This window comes from Thalassophryne amazonica, chromosome 1, assembly GCF_902500255.1.
Source record: "Thalassophryne amazonica chromosome 1, fThaAma1.1, whole genome shotgun sequence".
NCBI lineage: Eukaryota > Metazoa > Chordata > Actinopteri > Batrachoidiformes > Batrachoididae > Thalassophryne > Thalassophryne amazonica.
The window spans coordinates 13,555,393-13,580,076 of record NC_047103.1 but is presented as its reverse complement, the minus strand read 5'-3'; the positions used below and the strand labels follow the sequence as shown (position 1 = coordinate 13,580,076).

At 38.4% G+C, this 24,684-nt stretch overlaps 1 protein-coding gene across 3 annotated transcripts in view; it reads right to left on the bottom strand.

The window, feature by feature from the left end:
• Window positions 1-1,751: 1,751 nt before the first annotated feature.
• Window positions 1,752-24,684, bottom strand: part of nup58 (nucleoporin 58) — a 47,014-nt gene continuing 24,081 nt past the window's right edge. Inside the window, exons 12-14 of one of the 3 annotated variants that reach the window (XM_034164772.1) lie at window positions 7,637-7,720; window positions 5,284-5,373; window positions 1,752-2,613 (exon numbers count right to left, since the gene is read on the bottom strand). In XM_034164772.1, the coding sequence (XP_034020663.1) occupies window positions 2,444-2,613; window positions 5,284-5,373; window positions 7,637-7,720 (344 nt within the window). In that variant the 3' untranslated portion in view covers window positions 1,752-2,443. The remainder of the gene's footprint in view (window positions 2,614-5,283; window positions 5,374-7,636; window positions 7,721-24,684) is intronic. The other 2 variants (XM_034164855.1, XM_034164931.1) reach the window with 2 other exon arrangements.

Genomic DNA, 24,684 nt, shown 5'->3' with positions numbered 1-24,684 from the left:
GGCGTTTTTTTCACAAACTTCACCCCGATTCCTGATCACCTTCAGTAATCTATAGTAACACAGGTCGGCTCTGTCTCACTGACTGTGGCAGCCAACATTATAATTCACCATGACAGCATTTGGACTCTAGATGCAGGTATAAACAGAATGGATTGCAGCACACCACTGAAACGGCCACTTCCGGGTTTGTGACATCACATGAAAATACTCTATTCCCACATATCCTGTAAAATGTAGCGAGTCTTTCAGCTTGTTTAACCCAACCAGAGTGTCATCTGCACTAACCCATGGTACCAGTTGCAAACATTGATAAACTTACCTTTGTCAAGTGATCCTTTTTTGCAGAGGGCTTTTACAAAGGGCCTTTCAATGATTATGACCTTTAACCCCAAAATCAACAGGTTTCTTGGGGTCAATATACCCAACACATGTACCAAGTTTAGTGACAAGTGAGCAGTTAAATAGAAGTTATTGCACTTCCAACATTTTTATAAAGTATACACCAGTGTCCTTGAACTTTGACCCCTTGAAAACAAAAACAATACCTTTCTTGGGGTCTCTGCTCCTTCGGCTTCTCCCTTGTTTTGCTCTCGGGGGTCACATCATGCAGATCCGAGGTGGAGCTGCATGTTGATTTTGGCACAGGTTTTATGCCGGATGCCCTTCCTGACGCAAGTCCACATTACATGGAGAGTGGACAGAGGTGGGGTTTAAACTGAGAACTTTCCGCATTGAAACCAAGCACACTAGCCACTTGGCCACCACCTCTACCACAATACCTTTCTTGGAGTCAGTACGTGCAAAGCATAGTTTTTTGTTTTTTTTTTAACGTACAAAGCGTAGTATACCAAGTTTGGTGACAATTGGGACAGTTGCTATCATTTTGTAACTCACCACTTTAAAACAGCTTCTGTGATGCACCAGGTGAACACTAAAAACATGAATTTTGCATATGTAATATGCCACAGATTTGCATGCTACCCGTTTAACACTGCCACCTGCTGGATATTGGGTAGATACTGGACAGATGGTCGAAATTAGGAGCAGGTATGGCTGACGTCACATGTAGCCTGAAATAGGCTCATGTCAGTTTCTTTCAGGTAAGTATGTGAAAATCAGAGCAGAAATAAACCTCCTTACTGATTGAAAGGTGTCAATGTTTAAAAAAAAAAAATAAATAAATAAAAGCCTTCAACTGTAAACATTCACCAAAGTGATGCAAAACCTTAGTCATGGTTTTATTATTAAACAGCCTCTTGAAAATACACGTTTACATAGTGAAATTAGAAAGAGCACAACTAACAGAACACTTAAAAAAAAACAAATCTGCTCCAACCAAAGAAACAAAAGAATTTGGGGAGCTACAAGATAAAAGACAAACTCGTTTTTATGCTCATTCACATGACCAGGCAACCCAAAACCTGTTCCAGCACACACATAAATCGGGCCAAGATCCTACAATCTGAATGCTGAATTCCCTTTTCTGATTCAACATGTATTTTGAAGCGTGTAACGTTAGTATCGTTGTTTCCTCGGCCAACAAATACACTGCAAAAAAACACCAAAAGATGGACCTGAGCAAGACGGACAAAGGACACAATGATAGAATACTCCAAAGCTGTCTAAATTTGATGCCCACGTCATATATAAAAATAACCCCCCCCCCCCCCCAAACCCACCCTTGTCCAATGACGACAAAAAAACAAACAAAAAAACCCCCCCCAAAACTATGAATCGTCACGTGTTCTTTCAAAGATGATATGAAGCTGCGCTCCTGCTTGTTGGTCCCAAATTCCCTACAAAAAGGACCACAACTATGAACGTATATCCTGTAGTTCAGCATCTCTGCCATTAGGTGGTGCCAATGAGTAACACCTGTGAGTCACGTCAGTCGTGCTTAAACTGATGACATGAGCCGATCGCAGCACAATGTCAAAAAATAAAATAAAATCTGCAGCTCATTTCACTTTGGTAGTGCAGTCTGGTGTAAAAAATATGCGCCTACAAATGCTAAAAACACACTTTTTTTCGGTTTAAAAACAGCTGGACTTCAAAGCAGAAATGTAATTTAACAGTTTCCCAGCTTTAATAAGAACGTACGCGCCAGTTATATCAAATCCAAAGGGGCTACACTGGCTGAATTATTGACAATTTGGAGTAAAAGGGAAAATTAACAGATCACAGAATAATGTTTGATTTAAAATAAAAATGCTGCTTGTAACCAGTGAGTTTTTATTATTTAACAGGCATACGCTTTGACAAATTTCAAACGGGTGACCCTTATTTAAACATGTTCACAATCATTAAAAAAAGCTGACGTTTGTACATTTCTGTTGTTGTGGAGTTTAATAACAGTTGTTATGGCGATCAGGCCACAACCGCTACAAAGTGACATGCTGGTCAGTCACATGGTTTATCTCTCTCTCTCTCTCTCTTACTGCTTCTATCTCTTGCCCCTCTTGTTGCCAGCGGGGGGCTTCTTCAGCTGGATTAGGGGGGTCCCCGTGCCAAAGGCGGTGGCAGGTTGATTGGACACACCAAAGGTCAGGCCGGCCGACGGGTTGATGCCGGGGTTACTGAAGTTAAACCCTGACATGCTACTGCTGCCAAAACCTGAAGCAACAAGACACACAAAGACGGAAAAGGCCAAAGGTTAGAGAGGACCACAAGCTGGGTCCATATGTATTTGGACAGTTGACTGCAAACAATCACAATTTGTTTATAGTGTCAACAAAATTACATGCACTGCTCTGAAGAAGTTATTACGCCAAGGACATAATAAAATCACCTGCGTTTATTTGCTTGTCTGTGTGTTAGCAGGATTACATCAAAACCACAAATAACCACTTTTGATGAAATTTTCACCACAGATAGACATTAGGCCACGGAAGAACCCATTAAGTTTTGGGTTGATCCGGATTCGGATTAAGTTTCACTTTATGTAGGCTTGAAGGATTACTGTTAGCAGGATTACATCAAAACTACTGCACAGATTCTCACCAAATTTTCACCACGGATAACATATTAGGCCATGGAAGGCACCATTACATTTTGGCCCAAGCAGAGGGTCATCCCTTTGAGTCTGGTCTGCTTGAGTTTTCTTCCTCAAAGGGAGTTTTTCCTTACCACTGCTGCTCTGGGAGTTAGTAAGGTTAGACCTTACTTGTGTAAAGCGCCTTGAGGCAACTCTGTTGTGATTTGGCGCTATATAAATGAAAATAAGTTGAAAATTGAAATTGAGGTGATCCGGATCCTGGATCAAGATTCACTTTATATAGGCTTTGAAGGATTACGTCAAAACTACTTCACAGATTCTCACCAAATTCGCACCACAGATAGATATTAGGGCATGGAAGACTCAATTATTAATATTAATTATGATTATGTCCGCCAATCCAGGTTCGGAATGGCACATCAGAAATCTCTGAATGCTCTTCTGGCTTAGGTGGCTGTGACTGGAGAAACTGCACATTCGCTTCCGCACCACCAGTTATACAGGATTTTTCTTTTTTAGAAGTGAAATTTCAGATAGTTTTCCAGAAGACATGAGAGACTCAAGCCTTGATATACTTCAAATCTGAAAACAGCTACAATTCCTAAATAAATAGTTAATGCAGTATTGTTTCAGTATTCTAAATTTCACTCACTGTCCCAACACTTACAGAAATGACTATAAGTGCAATAGAACCCATAAGATGTAATGCACATGTAATAAAGTCCTCCGGTTATGAAAAAATAAAATTGGGCGTATTTATTGCAATAACATCCAGGAATATGCAGGAGTTAGAACAAATACAAATAAAAGTTCAAACCAACTTGGGGTAATGTTCAATTGGGTTTATAAATTTTCTTTAAAAAGGCACAAAATGCACAACGTAGAAAGTTGAGGTTCGCACTTTCCGAATGCCCATTAATTATTAGTTTTGCGCTGTTTCTGCAGCTATAAGCTTGATGGTAGATCTGCTTTGGCATTCACCACTCGGGAAGGTGGTGGACGCTCCATGATGCAGACCCATCACATGCTTCCAAACCTGATGGTGCATTACTAAACTGTGTGTACGAATCCTGCAGCAAGCTGAAATACAACACATCCACCTCAAGCTCAGAAAGCCAGAGGGGAACAGTGATGCCGGTAACGCGTTACTCCAATCTGACCACTTTTTTTTTAGTAACGAGTAATCTAACGCGTTAATCTTTCCAAATCAGTAATCAGATTAAAGTTACTTCTCCATGTCTCTGTGCGTTACTATTATTTTTCATTGTGGGTCGATAGCAGCATTAAACTTGGTCTATAAGCAGGAGGTCGGGGTTCGACTGAACTGCCCACTTTAAGCGAGCTGTGAGCTTATCATCCACGGTTTTTTGCAGCTGCTCGACTCGTCGTCTCCTCTTAAAGCACGGTGATCAGCACACCTGCACTGAGCTTTACAAAGACATTTTTATACTTTTTTTCCTCCTTTATTTAGAATTCTGAGCTGAGCCGCTCCGTATCTGCACGTTAAAACAGCTGATCCTCCGCGACGCGTCAACAACTAACACTATTTTCCACTCAAATGCACCTAAACTCTCTTTCTGAGGACCACATGATGTGAAAACACAATAAAACTTTCTTACCTGTAAATCTGGTCACGTTTTCTGCATAAATAAATGTTATCCATTCTTTGTGCTCAAACGCCAAAGTAGGGGCGAATCCAGATGGAATGGGGGCGTGGGGGAGGGATGTGCCCCCCTCACAACACCCCTAGATTAAAGGTCCAGTTTTGAAGCCTTTTTTTACTACTAATACTAACTACTAATACTACTTAAAATAATATTAATTTTGACAAGTAAAATATTTAGAGAGAATTTAAATGTTAGAAAAATGCTAGAATGAATTTAATAGTTACATTTATAAACAATGTAGGTTAGAAATTGCAAGTTTTACTGTTACAGTGCTGTCAACAGTTAAATATGAGGTCAAGAAAGAGGTCTTTATTTTACTTTTTATAAAACAAGTATTTATTTTCATTGAAGTCAAGAAAGGGCGACTATAAAGTAAGTTTTGGCAAAACAGGTATCATTGTCATGTTGAGGTGGCAGAGGGTTGTTGTCGGCAGCTGGGAAAAGTAACTAAAAAAGTAACTAGTAATCTAACTTAGTTACTTTTACAATTGAATAATCAGTAAAGTAACTAAGTTACTTTTTCAAGGAGTAATCAGTAATCAGTAATTGGATTACTTTTTCAAAGTAACTGTGGCAACACTGGAGGGGAAAAAAAACATCTTGCAAGATCTGTGTGTGTACCTGCACTCAGGCTGCCTCCTGTGGGCTTACTGGCAGAAGAGAAGGCGAAAGAAGACCCTCCCCCACCAAAACCTGGACCGCCACCAAAACCTGCAGGCGAGAGCGACTTTTAGCTGACAAGGAGTGAAATCAAGGAGTGGCGCCTCACAGCCGAGAATTAGCCAAGAACAAGTGGCAGTCTAAGTGAAGGTGCAGCAGGCGGCCTAACGTCCGTCTGTCTGTCTGTCTGACAGGCCGCGCAGTGCACGGAACAGCTTCCCGCTTTGCGTTCAAACCACTTTCAACCAGGTGCAAACTTGAGGAGGTCCAGCAGGTAAAGGTCAGTTTTACAACGGTCCTCATATTAAAACACTGTTAGCATTCAAGCGCCTGAGTGCTGCACTCGCCTGTCAGCTGAATTCTCACAGAAATCCAGTGTTAACTAGATTTTTGTGATGGAAAAATTAGAAGTTTTAAATTCAATGAATGCGAAGCTATTTACATGAGGCAGACTGGAGATTCTGGTTTGCACAAAATACATTTCTGTGTACATAGTGTCGTGCCTGTACACTGCCTAAAATGGTTTCAGAATATTATATTTACACAGCACTAATCGTAAGAAGTTACCTCAGAACCTGCACAAGCACGGCATCCGACTGGAATCATTCAATCCTTCACACACATCTTTTGTTGTGACACCAGTGTGAAGCTTTAATCAATAAACCAACTGCTTTTGAGGGGGGGGGGGGGGGGGGGGCGCTGCTCTTATAAGACACGCCAACAAACTGATTGACAGGTTACTGATGATTATCAATTGAGCACCGTCAGTCGTGTTCTATATGAGCCCAACCGGCATTTCCCTGAACCTTAACATTTTGTAGTGTAGTTTTTTTTACGTGTTCTTGCATTTATGATGATTCAAAATAAACACTGCTTGTGATGTTCAATCTTTAGAAATAGACAGGTTCCTTGTGTAATTTCATTAAGCTTTTTGGAGATCTGGTAAACTATAAACTTGTAGAAATGTTATGAAATGAAGAATTTAAAAAATAAAAATAAAAAAATTCCTCCCCCCAAAAGGGTTGGTGACCTTTAGAAACAAACTTTTCACTTTATCGTTTGGTTATTTGTAGGTTGACTTTGTGGTATGCAGTCAACAAATAACAGCACCATTCTTTAAGGGGTAATGTCTCTGGTACCAATTCCACAAAGAATTGAACACATTTTATTTTTTAAATAGACACAAATACCTGCATCTGATTTGTAAAGAAGACACGATCATGGATCAAGTGTCCAAGTCAATGACATCAGCTACATACAATAAAAATCCAAAATTACTAATACTATTACTATTCTTCCACAATTTCTAATTAGTATCTTTGTATCCTTGCCCTCCAAAATTCTTATTTTGTCACTTCAGACATGAGCCTCGGTTACCTAGAAGTCCAAAGAGTGAAAAGTTGGTTTCCAAAGCTTTCCATTTTTAGAAATCCATCATGGCCACCATAACAACCTCTGACAAAAATTGACACTTTTGTTTTCCTCATTTCATACCCCAAATGGATAGTTTACCAAATCTAAAAAAAAAGAACCTTTAACAGAATTACACAAGGAACCCGGCTATTTCCAAAGGTGACAGATTTTGGAAACCCAAGATGGTGGCCATAACCACCTTTTTTTTTTGGGGGGGGGGGGGGGGGTACAAAAATGGATACATCGTTTTGTGGATTCCTCCCTTCAGAAGCCATTTCAAAGTGTGTAGTTTTCAAATATGTATGTAAAGAAAAATATATGTTAACAAACCTATGAGTCACTACATTAAGTAAACAATTTATAGTGCAGCACGGCTCCAGCCTAACTGGCAGAGGTTTTATAAACACCAGTATGTTCGAAAAACACACCTAGCTGGAAGCATTTCTTCAACCAGTCAGACAAATGTTTTAAAATAGTGGGTTGGTGGCATCAAAACATTGATTGTATGGTAGGTTTTCGGGCTGCTCTTCCAAAAATAAAAGTTTCAACATACAGTAAAGTATTTTTCCACAAACAAAGCAGTTGCCAAATGCAAGCTGGAGTTGACTGGGAGTAAGGTTGTTAAAAAAGTGAAATTATGCATTAAGCAGGACACCATTTTAACAGAACAACTTGACAAGCTGTTAAAACAGGCAGTTATAATATAAACAAACAAACTAGGAAGGCAGCAAGCGGCTGGCAACTTGATTTTTGTCATTTCAATGCACTTTACACGTTGCAGAAGGAAACGGCATCACTCACACCAATGCACAGTTCCTGCTACCAGAGTCTGGAGGGTGCAAAGAGTGAAAGAGAAGAGACGGAATGGTCATAAAAAAAAAAAAAAAACAACAGTCGATACCTCCAAGGGTAGACGAGCCCAAGCTAGTGCCCACTGCTGAGGCAAAAGGGTTTCCAAACCCTGCCCCCAAGGATGCCTGGGTCCCTACAGCAGAGAGAGAGCATACGCTTTACTCCTCTGAAGCCTTCTAATGAGCGACACATGATGTCTGCTTGTTGCCTTTGTAAAATAAAAAAATACAGAATAACCAAAATATGAAGATTATGCCAAATGTTAGTTATTACTGATAGAAAACATGCAGTTTTCCATAAAAAGACAAATCTAGTTCTAGTACCATTTAAAAGACATAAAAATCTGTTAATTGGATATGTGTTAATCATCCATGAAGTCAGGAACCGAAACAACACTAGCTTGAAGATACTTTGAAAATATTGTATAGTAACAACTGTATTAGGTAGTTGTAAAGATTTTAACACCAAAGTACCATATTTTCCGGAGTTTTTACTTGTTCGGGAGGTCCTACAACTTATACTCCAGGGTGACTTATATACTGAAAGGGGGAGGAGATTCACACATTCAATGTTAATATAATGATAATAACTATCATGACTATTTATGTAAGAATTTTCCTTTAATCAAAGCACAACACAAAATAAACTCAAATAATAAAAGAATAAGTAGCAATAACAAAATGAACTCTGCAATGCACAAAACCCAAATTACAAAGTTGATAATCCAGAAAAAAGTGTGACATATACTCCAGTGTAACACATACGTATATGGGTTTTTTTCGCTCTCTCTGCAAAAGGCTTTTGTTTTTTTTAATAAAGGTATGACTTATACTCCGGAAAATACAGTTGTGTCAAACTAAATGCTGACAAAATGTAAAGAAATGCTGCTAGTTCTTTCACTCAGAAACTTGTCTTTTTACCCCCCTCTAATTGTTTTCTCTAAAAAACAAAAACAAAAAACACAAACCAATTTATACAATGCCAATTGGTGTGCTCTACAAAAAACCTTGAGTCGAAAAGAAGCAAGGACAAGTGTTTATTTAAAAACTGATTTATTGTCAATTTAATATGCAATTCCACTTACAGAAACACAAACAGTTTAAAACAAAACCGATTAAATGCTAAATGCTACTGCATTTGACAAGTTTCCAAATTTTCAAGATTTCTGAGAGTGAATGAACTAGCATATGTCAAAAGATGCAACACACAAATAATAATTATTGGATATAGCTTCAAAGGCACACCATATTATTATTATTATTATATTAAATATCAACAGGCATCAGTTATAGGTTTAAGCACACTCATCTACAACAAAGATAATACGTCAGCCTCCATGGCAGACTCTCAGTGTTAAGAGATTAAAAAAAAAAAAACACTGTGGTGTTGGCTTGGAAAAGTCAATGTGATCAGGTTTTGAGAAATCTGATTAAAACCTTTGTGACTTCTCAGATTCATTACTTTCACCAGTGTATACGTAGCAATCAAGAATCTGAATGTTACATGTTATTTAACACAAACACACAGTGCCAATAAAAATGCTCACCTTAAAGAAACCTTTAGAAATTTAGGCTCTTCCAATCTTAATATGAAATCAAATCTTTAATACAATCTAAATTAAAATCAAAACTAACTGACTGCACTTAAGCCCTTTTAATACACCACAAAATAATTCACTTTTACAGCCAGTCCATTGTAGAAAAGGCCAAGATACAGTGATGATACAAGAATGACACAAAATCACAGAGTCAGAATTTAATTAAATCAACTCTGCTCTCAAACCTATACCCTCTGCTCTGGCATACTGGTTGTTTGCATGTATTACATGTCGGCGGTCGTAAATATTGGAATTAACCACCTGGTTAGACTCAGCAAACATGACTGTAAAATGAGGTATTAATGACAAGCTTGGAACATAATTATTTTCCTTCATGCAAACCTTCAAGTGGTGTGCTACAACAATCCTGTGAAGTTTCATTGAAATCCAGTTCAGAAAGAGATTCACGGACAGACTGACAGCATGACTCCTGTATACCTCCCCATTTTTTTTTTATTTTTGGAGTGTGCAGTTATTTAAAAAAGTCCAGCAAACCTGCTTGGAACAGGTCACTCTCAAAAGTGAGTCAAAGTGCACAAAGGCTTGTGACAGAATCCACCAAGACTCTCATGACAACTTAAGGTGATATGGACATCTCAAATCACAGCTCTGAAAGCTTGGATTTCCTGTAGAGTTGTCATGGGCATGTTGGTGGCTTCCCTCACTCATCTCTATCATGCACGGTCATTTGGCCCAATAGAGATTTACCACATTTCATTTTCCATTTCTTAATAATTTAACTTTTAGCCAACGGGACAGTCAGCAAAACTGTGTGGAAAACTGTTTTGTATCCATCTCCAGTTTTTCTAAAGCCACCTTGCTGCAGAAGTGATTTTTTGTGGTGTATTCAAAGGATAAGTATGTAATTTAGTTCATGTTTTGAGATTGAAGTGTATACATTTAGTGGTTTTTTTATGTTATACAGAAACATGTAGAAAGCCTGGAAAGGCGAGTGTGTTTTAAAAAGCACTGTATATATGCATTCTTGCTCAGATTAATTCAAATGATTCAACACATAAGATTCCATTCAGATAATGGGATCATATAAATATAAACACACACACACACACACACACACACCCCCCTTCAAAAAAAACAATCTGCAGTAGTTACAATTCTGTTGAAGTTCAGTCAAAACAAAGTGAGACAATGAGAACATTGTAAATAATTTAAAGAACAGTATGTACTAAAAAAAGACCGGCGAATCCAAGAAAACAATTTATCAATTTAAGAAACAGTGAGGAACCATCAACACTATTCTCACTGACCTGTAGAGTATGCAGTAGTATGTACTACTTTAACAATCACAAAGTTCATACTTTAAATTCCTTTACTTCAAAACAAAAGGTTAGGAAGTAAATGAGATCCTACCTACTGACCTAACATTTATTTAAACACAAAAACAACACCTGCTTATAAATGAATGCAAATATTCAAAATAAGGAGGCTAAATATCCACAAACTTCAGGTTTGAAACCACTTCAATATGACGAGGTGGAAGACCCTCTATTTTTGTAACAGTTGACTACAGACAAGTCAACGTTCTGGACAACATGGGAAACTGGTTAATGTACATTCAGTAATGTCAATACTGTCTCAAGTGTTGATAAAGAGTTTAGAGTTGTTTATGAGGCCTGGACTGACCAAAGCAGCACAAAACGGCTCCTCAGTGGAAGAATAAATTAAGTCACGTTTGCTGCACAACACTAGCTCTGAGTGATACATAAATTAGTTCTGGAAAGTCTACTGAATCAGGTTTGTGTTACAACGCCTGAGAAAATACATTATTTTGGCTTCTCCATTTTTTCACTCCACATGTAGATCCACTGTGGATCATCAGCATGTGGGTTTGGCACACTTTAAGTGGGACACCCTTACTGATGTAATGAAATGTGTTTTACTTGGAGACCTGCAGCAAAAATAACTTTCTGAAATATTAAATTGTAATGAAAATAGAGAACAATTACTGTTTGAAGATTTTTTTTTTCCTTTCATGTCACATTATTTACATTCAAAAAGTGCACAGAATTTTGTTCTAGATGCATAAAGAGACATGTAGTGAGTGTAATAACTACAAACATTCAAGTATTTTTTAATTAGGCTACAGCCATTTTCTTTATTTTTTAAAAACATTCATCACAGATTAACAGTTTAGTTACCTTAGCTGACTATAAATTGTGTATTTCAACCAAAATAACAGTTCAAAGTAGCCAGTTTATGTATTGTTTCAGTTAATTCATCATTAGTTTTCAGCCATTTAAAACAAATATGCAACAGCCAATCTTTGGTTTTAAACCCATTTGAAACAGCTTTAAAACTACTTAAAAATCAGTCCCATCATGTAACAATTTAAATAGATTATCTGCAATACTATCATCTTAAAATGATCTTTGACGTCCTTGCTGTTTTGTTTTGTTTTTGGCTGTCTAATTTTTTTCTTAAGATGTATATTTGTATCTATTTTTATGTACTGTATTTTCCTTTTTCTTCTTTTTGACTAGTTTGGGAGCTCTAGCAACTTATACTCCAGCACGACTTATAAAGTCAAAATCACACATTCATTACTAATAATAAGAATCATGACTATTTATATAGGACTTTTCTAGGAATCAGAGCACAAAACAAAATAAACTAATAAAAGAATAAATGCCAACAATGAAAGTACACCACAACAATGCACAAAAATCCCAAGAGCTGAAAATGCAAAAAAAAAAAAAAAGGTGCGACTTATACTTGAAAAAATACGATATGTGCCAACTGTGGCATTGATTACTTGCTGGATATAATCCATAACTTGTGATGAATAATGTGAACTGAGGGCACAACCCCCACATGATTGTAAATATCTGGGCCTTTGATTGGAAAATGCTTTTGTATAACAACCAATTTTGACCTACCCTGAAGAAAACATGAGTCACAGCATTTGGCGATGAACCGTCAAAAAAAGAATATATTTTTTTTCCATTGAAGCTGCGTGTTTTGTGCAAATATTTATGTCACATTGCCATCAATAACAGTTGCATGGATCAAGCAAGTTCGCCTGACAAACTTTAGTTTTTGTTGTATGTCATTCCCACTGTATCAACCGCCGACTGCCCGTTAACCAAACTGCAAATCTATCAGAGGTATTAATCCAATGTACTAAACAAAATTCATCCTCACCTGCAAAAAAAAAAAAAAGTGACCACGTTCATGTCAAACTTGAAAAACCAACATAAAAAAGGTATATTAAAGCTGTTTCGGCACCTCGTGGTGATCCAACAGGCATGTTATTTTGTCATCCATCTTCATATCTCCAATTTATGAAATATGTCAGCAAAGGTTGACCCACATTTTCATTTCACACAAAATAGTCCAACCCTGTTGCCCTGACAGTAGCCCTTAAATAAAACAGCTTAAATCCAGTTACAGTGGTGTGGCCACAAACAACCAAACCAACCAAATAGAATGCAGTGTTTCACACTGATATAATGTAGCAGTCACCTTCATGTTTGACAAGGAAATCATATTATACATACATTAACTTTCTTAATATCACTCAACTGTATACAGCCAGACTAACACTGATTCACTTTGACCAGCAATAACAGAGAGACTGGAATTGACTTCACAAAGGTAATGGGCTCATTTCTACATCAAGACTGAATCCCAGATTTTCTCAAGTCCTGAGTCTCAAGTCCCGAGTCTTACTACAACAACAAACAAACAAACAAAAACGGAATTGGCTTCTAGCCTAAACAATGGACCACTTGACGAAAAGGGTGATATGGCACAAAGTATTCACACACCCCCCCCCCCCCCCCCCCCCGAAAACAAACACTGGATTCAGGCATGAAAGTGGTGGGAAAAAAAAAGAAAAAGAAGCTGAAACCCAAAATTACGAGGTGGGTCTGGGGGCATGACTCCCCCAGAAAATTTTTGAATTCTAGAAGCTCTGAGATGCAACATGGGGCTATTCTAGACAATAAATTGCAGTGAGTGCAGCACCCATTTTGGTGAGAAGGACAAAAAAAAAAAAAAAAAAAAAAAAAACAATTTTCCTTAATCAAAATCACTACTCTAGTAGCATTCTCATAAGAATTTACAAATATATCTTTTCAACATAAAGTAACAGAAAGTAATCATAACTGTAAAGTACTGCACAACCACTTTATTACATGAATATACTTCAATCTATTTACTTCTGAATTTTTTGACCTGTCATCTACAGATATGATTGGTTTGGCCACCTCTGGTCTTGTCTTTACATCTTTGAGGATTTGCTAGAACTGAGAAGCATGTTGTTTGTCTGTCTGGTCTTTATAACTTTACAATGTTTACTGCTAGCGACATGACTCTCCAATGCTTTCACGCCACATAAAGTGTAACTAATGGAATCTTGGCAGAAAACGCACAACACTTTTCTAGAAAAATCAAGCTTGCCAAAACATTCGCAGAGGATGCAATACAAGTGTCCTCTCTTCCCGCTAGCTTGGTTTGCACAACACCATCAAGCCAATCCCACCTGAAACGATTCTTCACTACAGAGTTGATAGAGTCTAAGCCGCGAGTTGTCTTTACAGTCCAAAATCCTGTTAGCCATTTTGCTATATTGCTATTTGGCACAAAAAAAAAACAAAAAACAAAAGAGACAACCTATTTGGGTGATTCTTTAACTACGGGCATTATTGGCCTTGTAAATGTAATTTCCACCACACCATTGCCTTACAATATAAAGCGCCTTGGGGCAACTGTTTGTTGTGATTTGGCACTATATACATGTGCTCTGATGTCACTGTTTATCTTCATAGAAACTACCCAAACAATCTTTCATACAAACTGTTTAGGGACATTACAGTGTTGTGGTGGAAATTACAGCAATAGTGTGGGACAACTACATTTTGTTTAAGAAAAATCACAACAGTTGTATGACATTGAACACCCCAATTATGTTTTGATTATTTTACTGATATTTTATTCAGAGATATTTTAAAACATTAGAAAAAATGTTTCTTTACCATTCATTTTTATCATTGAAGATCAAAAGTCTGGGTGTGGGACAAGCACAAAACAATATTTGCATATAATGATGCTGAAAAAAGGTGAAAAAGTCATCATAGACTACTAGAACAAATTTCTTAACACACTTTCATTGTCAAGATAACTATAAAAGTGTGAAATTTCCCCTTTTGTCTGTTTTTCATACAATATGATCAAGGGACATAATAAGTGCCCGTAGTCTAAGAATCACCCATTTATGGCTGGTCGTTAACAGCTTGCGGTGCAAAGGTAACAACACCATTAACACGTAGTACAAAAACCAAGTGCATGACGGACCCAGATTTCACGACATCAGAGTCTGGTAATGACCTGAAAGTACATCGGTCTATAATACAGAACTGCGTACACGTGGGAATGTGATACGTAGAAAATTGTTAATTTACAATTTGCTGATCTACTTTATCCACCACAGAACTCTGGTCAGAGAGTAAGCATGGACATGCAGGAACAGTTCAGAGCCTTTAGATTTGTTGCGCAAGAGATTAACTTGAATGGCTCAGGATGCACAGTAGTTGGAATGAAACACATCCAGAAACTATTGAGAATGGTCTGAATGAATAGTATGGATGAATGGATGGATGAATAGACAAATGAATGGTTTCTGCAAGACAGAAACACAAATAAAACTGATTTTCAATACAAATCCTAAACACACAGTGCTTATTAATACATTAATATCAGTGAAACACCAATAACTGCAGTGCTATGCAAGTATAATACACATGACAGGAATTGGCCAAACTTACTTAACATAAGCAGACATCTTCTAAGAACAACACATAGCAGCTAGGTAGCTAGCCCTTGCCCAATAATACCACTTAAACATCCCCACTCTGCAGGAATCACTGTCAACCCCACGCAACATCCATCTCTGATAAAGTAGAAACCCTCTGCAAATAGGTAACTCACGCAGCGTTGTCTCTGCCAAAAAACTATGGTCCTCCACTAATGCAACCGAGCCTAATGGCGCGTTGGGGGTGCCCAAATTGGTGCCTGACCTAAATAACATAATACATTACAACAGCTAAAGGAAATTTACAACACAACAGGTTTGCACTAATCTAAAAAATGACCTAGAAACAGCTAAAGGAAACAACAGCTAAAAGAAATTTACAACACAACAGGTTTGCACTAATCTAAAAAATGACCTAAAAAAACTGGAAAAAAGCAGAACTCTGTCACAGAACTCCTGTGGCTTGATTTCAATATTTATCAAGTTAGAAATGCTGCCAGTTTGAAATGCATAATGACTGAAGCCTGAAGAGACCAGTGGGCTTATTATTTGCACTAAAAAAATTATTTTATATATATGAAAAAACAAAACAATTTAGCACCTTGAAAAAAGAATAATGGCAACACTGAACTGCGCAAAAAAACTGCCTTAAAGCAATACACAATCATAAGTTATTTGATTGACAACAATAAATGGGTAACAACTAGCTTGTAATGTGTAAGGTGATTAAAAAAAAACAAAAAAAACACTCCCCCTCAGCAGGAACATGCAGTTAGTCAAACCTGCCATCACAGATAAGGTTTTTGTTTTTTAATTTGATAGACTGTGTGATAAATTGTCTGACTGTGGACAGAGACCACAAAAGTCTCATTAATTGTATTTACTGCAACATTGTCAGAGTGAAGCCCCGGTCACAACCCACCGTGCATTTTTTTTTTCGCCGTACGTTTTCTGCGGATGCCACGGCCAGTACGTTTTTGTGAAAACGTACGGAGGCAGTAGCAAGAGGAGGGAGGGAGTACGTTCAACGCACGTCTCTAGGAGTGTAACGATAAAGAGAGATGACAGTAATACAGTGTGTGTGTGTGTGTGTGTGTGTTGGGGGGGGGGGGGGGGGGTCGCTTTTCTTTTTTTATGAGCGGGACCGGAGCGGCAGGTGTTTTTTGGCGTCGGCGATGCATGAGCATGTCCAGCCTGCAGCAGTCAATTGTACGAGTGTTTACGTGCCTCGAAAAGTTACAGCTAGTTAACAGACTGAAGCTGTGGAGTGTGTGTTGCTGACGTTTGGAAATAATGTCCAAGTTCAAGTGAGAAGCTGCGTTGTGCATGCAAGTCTGTCGGCCTCCAAATCTGTACCGCCTACGTACGGATTTGGTTAATTCAATAGTAATTGAATGAAAATGTGCTGCTTTGAATCCATACTGAGGCAGTACTCACAACGTGCGTTATCTGTACTGCTGGTGAATCCGCAGCCTGACCACAGCGAAGGTTCTGCATGCACTAAAACCTCTATGGCGTGTCTGCGTGCTCCTAAATTCGTACTGAGGCAGTACTTACGAAGTACGGATCTCCAAATTTAGCCCACGTTTTTGCAAGTAGACTGCACGCACGTGCAAGTACGGCGGGTTGTGACCACGGCTTAAGACAAGGACACAGTAATCGTGATTGAATGATATTTTAGTTGTTAAAGATACATTCATTCTCTTTGTTACTGTTATGTGCAAAATGTCAAATAGCTTTAATAGTGAAGCAGATAACTATGATTTCTGGCCAGAATTGTTCACTTGGTGATGCAAGCATCAAATTTGACATGAATATTCTTCATAAATCAGTGTTTGAGGAAAAAGTGCTGGCCACTTGAAAATCCAATATGTCGGCTAGGTGGGGGTCAATGAAGAATTACACAGGGGTCAAAATCTATAAATGATCCAATCATATTGAAAAGTATAACATTATTTGTCTGATTATAAATATTCCAAAAATATTTGTCTGATTATAAATATTCCAAAAAGGTATAGTTTGGACCATCTATGCCTGACTGTTATGGAGTTATGGGGTAAAAACAGCAAGAATGATGACAAAGGTCAGTTTCAGTTTGTACAGGGGTCAAAAGATAAAGTTGCAACAATTTTTCTAAAATGTGATGCAAATTATTGGTTGAGTTAACCGTGTGTCATGCTCAGTTGTCACGTTACAGGGTAACATCTGTCACATGCCATAGAATCCAGTGGACGTCGACATTGTTTGACATTTACTTTGCAAACCAAGCATTCAACACAGTGAAAACTATTCCATTTATTAATCCTATTAGTTCAACCAATAATTTGCACCATGTTTTACCAAAATTGGGGCAACTTTAACTTTTGACTCCTGTACAAACTGAAATTGACCTTTGTCACCATTCTTGCTGTTTTTACCCCATTACTCCAGAACATTCAGTCATAGATCATCCAAACTATACCTTTTTGCAAACTTTGTGACCAGACACATAATGTGGTATAGCTTTCAATATGATTGGAGAATTTTTAGATTTTGACCCTTGTGCAATTCTTCATTGACCCCTACCTGGCCGCCCTATTGGATTTTCAAGTGGCCAGCACTTTTTCCTCAAACACTGATTTATGAAGAACATTCATGTCAAATCTGATGCTTGCATCACCAAGTGAAGGATTGTTTCAGTTATCTGCTGCACTATAAAAGTAGACCTTTACTCTAAAGTGGAGAGCGCTTTCTTTCACTTGCTCCTCTGGGTACAGTGGCCCCATGGATGGCTGGGTCCCTACAGAAGGGACCCAGTCTCTGTTACCATGAGGGAGAAAAAAGATGAGGAGAAAAATGTATTTATGTACAAGTGGTACCTTGACTGGCCAGTACTAAAGGTATATCAAGTGTCATCTATTAAAAACAGCCCCAATGCATACTTTAAGAGAAGGGGAGCAAAATCTGGTTTTAAAACTTGCTCTGCTACAACACTGACTGTGACACCAAGTTGGCTGCTATTGGCCGATACTATTATTAATATGATTATGCTTTTGAGTTTATTAAAGAGCAAGAATAATGCAGTGTTGATCTGTGTGAATAAAAATAGGCTTGTTTCATAATTACAAGAACACATTAATGTTTTTAAAATATGCACAACGACTAAGCTTGCACTGCATATCTGAAACAAAGCAAGAGGAAACACCTATCCATACAGTAAAATGTTGCATGTCTTATCACGAAACAGACATAAATTTGTTTGTGATCCCTGTTTGAGAGTTTAATTGCCCAGGCCCACGTCAAAAAAAAAAACTTGAACTTGAAACTAAAAGGCACAGATGTATGTTGTGGTACTCTTCAACATCTGCCATACCTTTCCAAATATGGACTAAATTGCACACAAACCTATAGGCTGGAACAAAATACAATAACTAAATACCTGACTACAAAAAGAAAAACATCTTTGAAGGCCAGAATCTATAGTTATGGTTATATACCAACAGTATCAGTCTGTGTGGGTTTACACTTCTGTCCAATGCACACCAAACAACACACCAGACCTTTCACTGTCCATCTTTGGGTGGCGAGTCCACTTGGACACGCCACCACATTGTTCATTTGGCTTGAGCTCATGGCTGTCGGCCCAACCACCAGGTGCTTGCAGGCTGGAAGAGGGAGGGGTGAGTGAGTCATTTTTGAATGACCCTCAGTCTGTCTCCTCACTTGAGACCAATTGGCCCAAGGAAGCAATACCAGGAGCCCACAAACTCCTCCACCACAATAAGGTGTTGATTCACAGCCAGTACTTGTTCACACTGAAAGGATCCAACTGAGGTGGTTTGGGCATCTGGTGAGAATGCCTCCTGGTGATCCCCCTTGGGAGGTCTTCTAAGCACGTCCAAATGGTCAGAGGCAGCGTGTCCGAGGAAGACCCGGAATACACCGTAGGAATGATATCTCCAAGATGGATTAGGAATGCCTCAGGAACCCTGACAAAGGGTGAAGAGGCCTGGCCAAGGACAGTCTACTGCCACCGCGACCACAGACCCGGATTGGCAGAAAAGTGGCAGAAAATGAATTAACTACAGAATAACTCCATCTACACTGCTGGCTACACTTGTGTTTTTGCAAATGTATTATTATTATTATTATTATTATTACTTCTTAGACCATTGTCACGTTTGATGTCACAAACTTTCAAGCAGTGCCCTCTAGTGGATGTTTTGCTCAACGTCCATGCTAATGTAAAGGCTGTATGGAGGTATGTGGCCAGTGACAGTTAAACCATTTCAAATGCAGACAGATTCATCGACCCATTGATTTATGTACGCAAGAGAAACATAAGTCTTAACAATGAAAGTGCAAAGTTAAAGAAAATCACTTCATTTGGTACAATATTTAGTTGTTACTTTTAAAGCCAATTCATAATTTCCACAACCAAACACTGATTAAGTCACAGAGGGTCTGTATGTAGCTCTTCAAGATCATCCCTTATTTTTGTGAGTTACCACACAAACATTTAAGACACCACTGGACTAATTTACTAAGATCCGTGTAACGAGTGATAACCGGGTTGAATTTTCAAACTTTTGCGAATTTGGCTGGAGAACGTTTTGCAGGTGATTTACGCAGCAAATACGACCGCAGGTGGCAACATGATGTAGACAGCAGTATGTCAAAGAGAATTTTGCGTTTGTTAATGACCATAAGAGCAAAATAAAATTCAACAAGCCACTTGCAGGTATGCACACAAGACATTTTAACTGAAAATGTCACTTACTGAACATTTACCAATTTACCATTAAATGAAAGTGCCTTGAAAATGATTAGTCTTTCACAGAAGATACAGCGTGCGACAAGCACGGATTAAAGCACCCAGACGCATGAATGATATTAATTTAACTCACACTGCCAGAAACTTACTCAGGGCCCATTTCTTTTGTCTGGACACTGTAGCAAGTGAGGATATCCTGGATAAATATATTTGTTATTATCATTATCATCATTATTATTATTATTAAACTGCTGGTTTAAGGCAACGATCTTCGAATGCGCCTTCCTGTCACAGAGGTGTTTTTCCACAGCGCATGAACAGATTCTGGTGTTAATGTGAACATGAAGAGAATATTTATAGGCTTCTGTGGTTGGAGAAATTGACACAGAATAAGAATCATTTTTATTTGTTCTATATGTCAGCATCTGTCCACATTCCTGACCACAGACTGTGATGCTGACTGCTAGTGGATGTTTTGTTACATTAAAAACAGGCCACTATATATTTATATTTTATTGTGGTGTTGTCTGTGTTAATGTAGATTATAGAATGAAAATATAAAAATGCATATGCAAACAGCTCACAGGGAATAACAATCAGATTTGCAGATTTGTGTGTGCACTGATTGCGCAGGGGTGGTGGCCAAGTGGTTAATGCGCTTGGTTTCAGTGCAGAAGGTTCCGGGTTCAAATCCCACCCCTGCCACATTTCTCCATGTAATGTGGAGTTGCGTCAGGAAGGGCATCCGGCGTAAAACCTGTACCAATTCAACATGCAGATCCACCTTGGATTTGCTGTGGCGACCCCGAGTGCAAACAAGGGAGCAGCCGAAGGGACTTACTGTTGCACAGTAAGTTGCGAACTGATTGCGCAACAGTGGGTAAGCTGGCACCAAGTTTTTAAAAGTGCTAAATTACAAACCCACTTTCAGCCCCTGAAATTGTTTTTAGCTTTGATAAATCATGTTGCATGTGCAAACCTCACTTATTTGAATGTTCAACACTCAGTTTTGCGCACTTGGGTGGATACACCCCCAAAATCCCATTTTTTTCCCCTTTTTTTTGTGGGAAATATGGTGTTTGCGCACCCCCCCCCCCCCCCATTTTTTACTTACACGCACGCAAAAGCCTTTTGTAAATCAGGCCCTAAATGCACTGATTTCAGCAGCCGGGTTGATTTATTTGCATTTCCCAACATAATCAGTTAACTGGCTGTAACATAGCATTAAGCAATTTCAACAAGAAGCAATTCAACAGGAATATATTTAAAGTATAACCTGCATTAACACTTTGCTAGTATGTTATGTAAATTATCATCCTGTACCATCAATTCAACCTACTGGCTGCTGCTATTAACTGTTTGACGGCTTAGAAAGGCACTTGGAAATCGTGGCAAATACCAACACTATTAAGTACTTGTAGCCCAATCAAATTCATATTCTGTATGAAATTTCATCATCACAGGATATGCATGACACCAAGTTCAATCAGAAATTACTATTATTAGTTTTAGAAAATGCTCCATCACACCATGTATAATATAGTTATAAAAAAAAAAAAAAACAAGTAAACAAAGACCCAGAGAATCGACAACATACTCCAGATCAGCAGGAAAACTAGTGTTTTTTTCCTCAATATGATTGTTTATGCCTCCAAATTTTATGGAGCTCAGCTGAAAAGTTTGAGTGATGTCAAGTCTGACACCAACAATCACTTATAAACACACATCCTTGGCAGAAATAAAGCACTACAAAATCTTCAGACATATGACATCAGAAATAGACCAATTTTATGCCAATTTTTAAAGTACAACCTCTGGCAAAAATTATGGAATCACCGGCCTCGGAGGATGTTCATTCAGTTGTTTAATTTTGTAGAAAAAAAAGCAGATCACAGACATGACACAAAACTAAAGTAATTTCAAATGGCAACTTTCTGGCTTTAAGAAACACTATAAGAAATCAGGAAAAAAAATTGTGGCAGTCAGTAACTGTTACTTTTTTAGACCAAGCAGAGGGAAAAAAATATGGAATCACTCAATTCTGAGGAAAAAATTATGGAATCATGAAAAACAAAAGAACGCTCCAACACATCACTAGTATTTTGTTGCACCACCTCTGGCTTTTATAACAGCTTGCAGTCTCTGAGGCATGGACTTAATAAGTGACAAACAGTACTCTTCATCAATCTGGTTCCAACTTTCTCCTATTGCTGTTGCCAGATCAGCTTTGCAGGTTGGAGCCTTGTCATGGACCATTTTCTTCAACTTCCACCAAAGATTTTCAATTGGATTAAGATCTGGATTATTTGCAGGCCATGACATTGACCCTATGTGTCTTTTTTGCAAGGAATGTTTTCACAGTTTTTGCTCTATGCATTATCATCTTGAAAAATGATATCATCCCCAAACATTCTTTTCAATTGATGGGATAAGAAAAGTGTCCAAAATATCAACGTAAACTTATTGATGATGTAATGACAGCCATCTCCCCAGTGCCTTTACCTGACATGCAGCCCCATATCATCAATGACTGTGGAAATGTACATGTTCTCTTCAGGCAGTCATCTTTATAAATCTCAGTGGAACGGCACAAAACAAAAGTTCCAGCATCATCACCTTGCCCAATGCAGATTCGAGATTCATCACTGAATATGACTTTCATCCAGTCATCCACAGTCCACGATTGCTTTTCCTTAGCCCATTGTAACCTTGTTTTTTTCTGTTTAGGTGTTAATGATGGCATTCATTTAGCTTTTCTCTATGTAAATCCCATTTCCTTTAGACGGTTTCTTACAGTTCGGTCACAGACGTTGACTCCAGTTTCCTACCATTCGTTTTGTTGTGCATTTTCGATTTTTGAGACATATTGCTTTAAGTTTTCTGTCTTGATGCGTTGATGTCTTCCTTGGTCTACCAGTATGTTTGCCTCTAACAACCTTCCCATGTTGTTTGTATTTGGTCCAGAGTTTAGACAAAGCAACCAACCAACCAACATCTTTTGCAACATTGCGTGATGATTTACCCTCTTTCAAGAGTTTGATAATTCTCTCCTTTGTTTCAATTGACATCTCTCGTGTTGGCGCCATGATTCATGTCAGTCCACTTGGTGCAACAGCTCTCCAAGGTGTGATCACTCCTTTTTAGATGCAGACTAACGAGCAGATCTGATTTGATGCAGGTGTTAGTTTTGGGGATGAAAATTTACAGGGTGATTCCATAATTTATTCCTCAGAATTGAGTGATTCCATATTTTTTTTCCCTCTGCTTGGTCTAAAAAAGTAACAGTTACTGACTGCCACAATTTTTTCCTGATTTCTTATAGTGTTTCTTAAAGCCAGAAAGTTGCCATTTGAAATTACTTTAGTTTTGTGTCATGTCTGTGATCTGCTTTTTTCTACAAAATTAAACAACTGAATGAACATCCTCTGAGGCCGGTGATTCCATAATTTTTGCCAGGGGTTGTATAAGAATCTCAGAAACACAAACCAAAATGCCAAGAACAGCAGCACTTCATTTTTTTTCCACTTTTCAATATAAACTTTAATTTAGTTTGTAACACTGAGTAGTAAGCAATTTGCTGAAATAAAGTTCCCATTCTTACGTGCCATATATGATAAATGAGCCTGAGGTTTGTTTAGAAGAGCTTCTGCAAAGAGATCTGAGGTGTGAGAACGTTGAAATATACTTCTAAACTGACAACTTTGTTTTATGTCTTAGGCCCCCAGACATTAGTATTTTTAAGTAAATAGGATACAGCGACACACGCACGCACGCACGCGCGCACACACACACACACACACCTGATACATAGTCACAAATGGTATTGCTGATGAGGTGATGGAAAGGTAGCTTCTGACTCAGCAGTTAAAGGGAAAGTTAAGGGGAAATCCACTGAGCGCTGAAACAGTTCGTCTTTTTCTTCTTGCACATCTTCCAGTCGTTAAAGTCTGTTAAGTATTTTAAATAAAGCCGCAACATTTTCTGCAATGCACTTTCTGATATGTAAAAACTGTTTTTGAAGATGTAAGAAAGGGACATTTCATCATTCCACCCCCAAACTGTCTGGACCACATTGGCCCTGATCCAGATCAAAACTGATTCTACTTAAAAGTTGTCAAATCTGGACTAGATTAGCCCAGAGATGCTGAGGTTTCTTTACAATGTGATTTCAGATTTGTGAAAGATTTATTCCATTTATGTTTCTGTGTAGGGACTGGACTTTGAAGACATTTCACCTCGCATCCAAAAGGCTTCTTCAGTTTAAAAAAAACAAAACAAAAAAAACAAAAGGTGAAGCGTCCCAGGTACATAAACCCCAGTGGGGGGTTTTGTCCCATGGAGGTAGTATGTGACCCACAACTGGTCATGTGTCTAATCACATGCACCAAGGTGTGAAAGAAGGCGGGGGTCACCACCATCAGTGGTTTCAGGTGAAACCAATGTGGGGGCTTTGTCCCTTTCTAAAGGTGCCCTGACACTTGCACGACTTTGATCCGTGCACTTGCACACACATCGTCATGAGGATCAAACCCACTGTGTTCTCAGCTGAAGGCCGTGCTTTGTTCCACTGGCTGCCACGCATTGTGCGCTGGACGCTGCGTATACAAAATAATTATTTTGAAGCGGATTACTCTTTCTGTGCAAGTTGGCTGTTGAAAATGCCTGTAATCGGTTTCATAATCACAGAGGAGCACTTCAGCTGCTGCTTTTCTCGTGCGAGCTTAATGAGGTGGAGAACGTATTTGGAGCCATCTAAACAGGTAATTATCATGTTTATATTGTAATGGTTTGGTAAAACAGTTGCATGTTCATCCCTTCTTGAGAGCAGCTGTAAAAGTATGTTTATGATAGATTTAACATGTCATTATAATCGTTCAGATAAGCTGCCCTCTGATGCGGTGCGCTGACTCAATCACTCTCACTCACACGAGGTGTTTTTGAATTGTTTGCGTAATTTGCGTAATTAATGTGTGA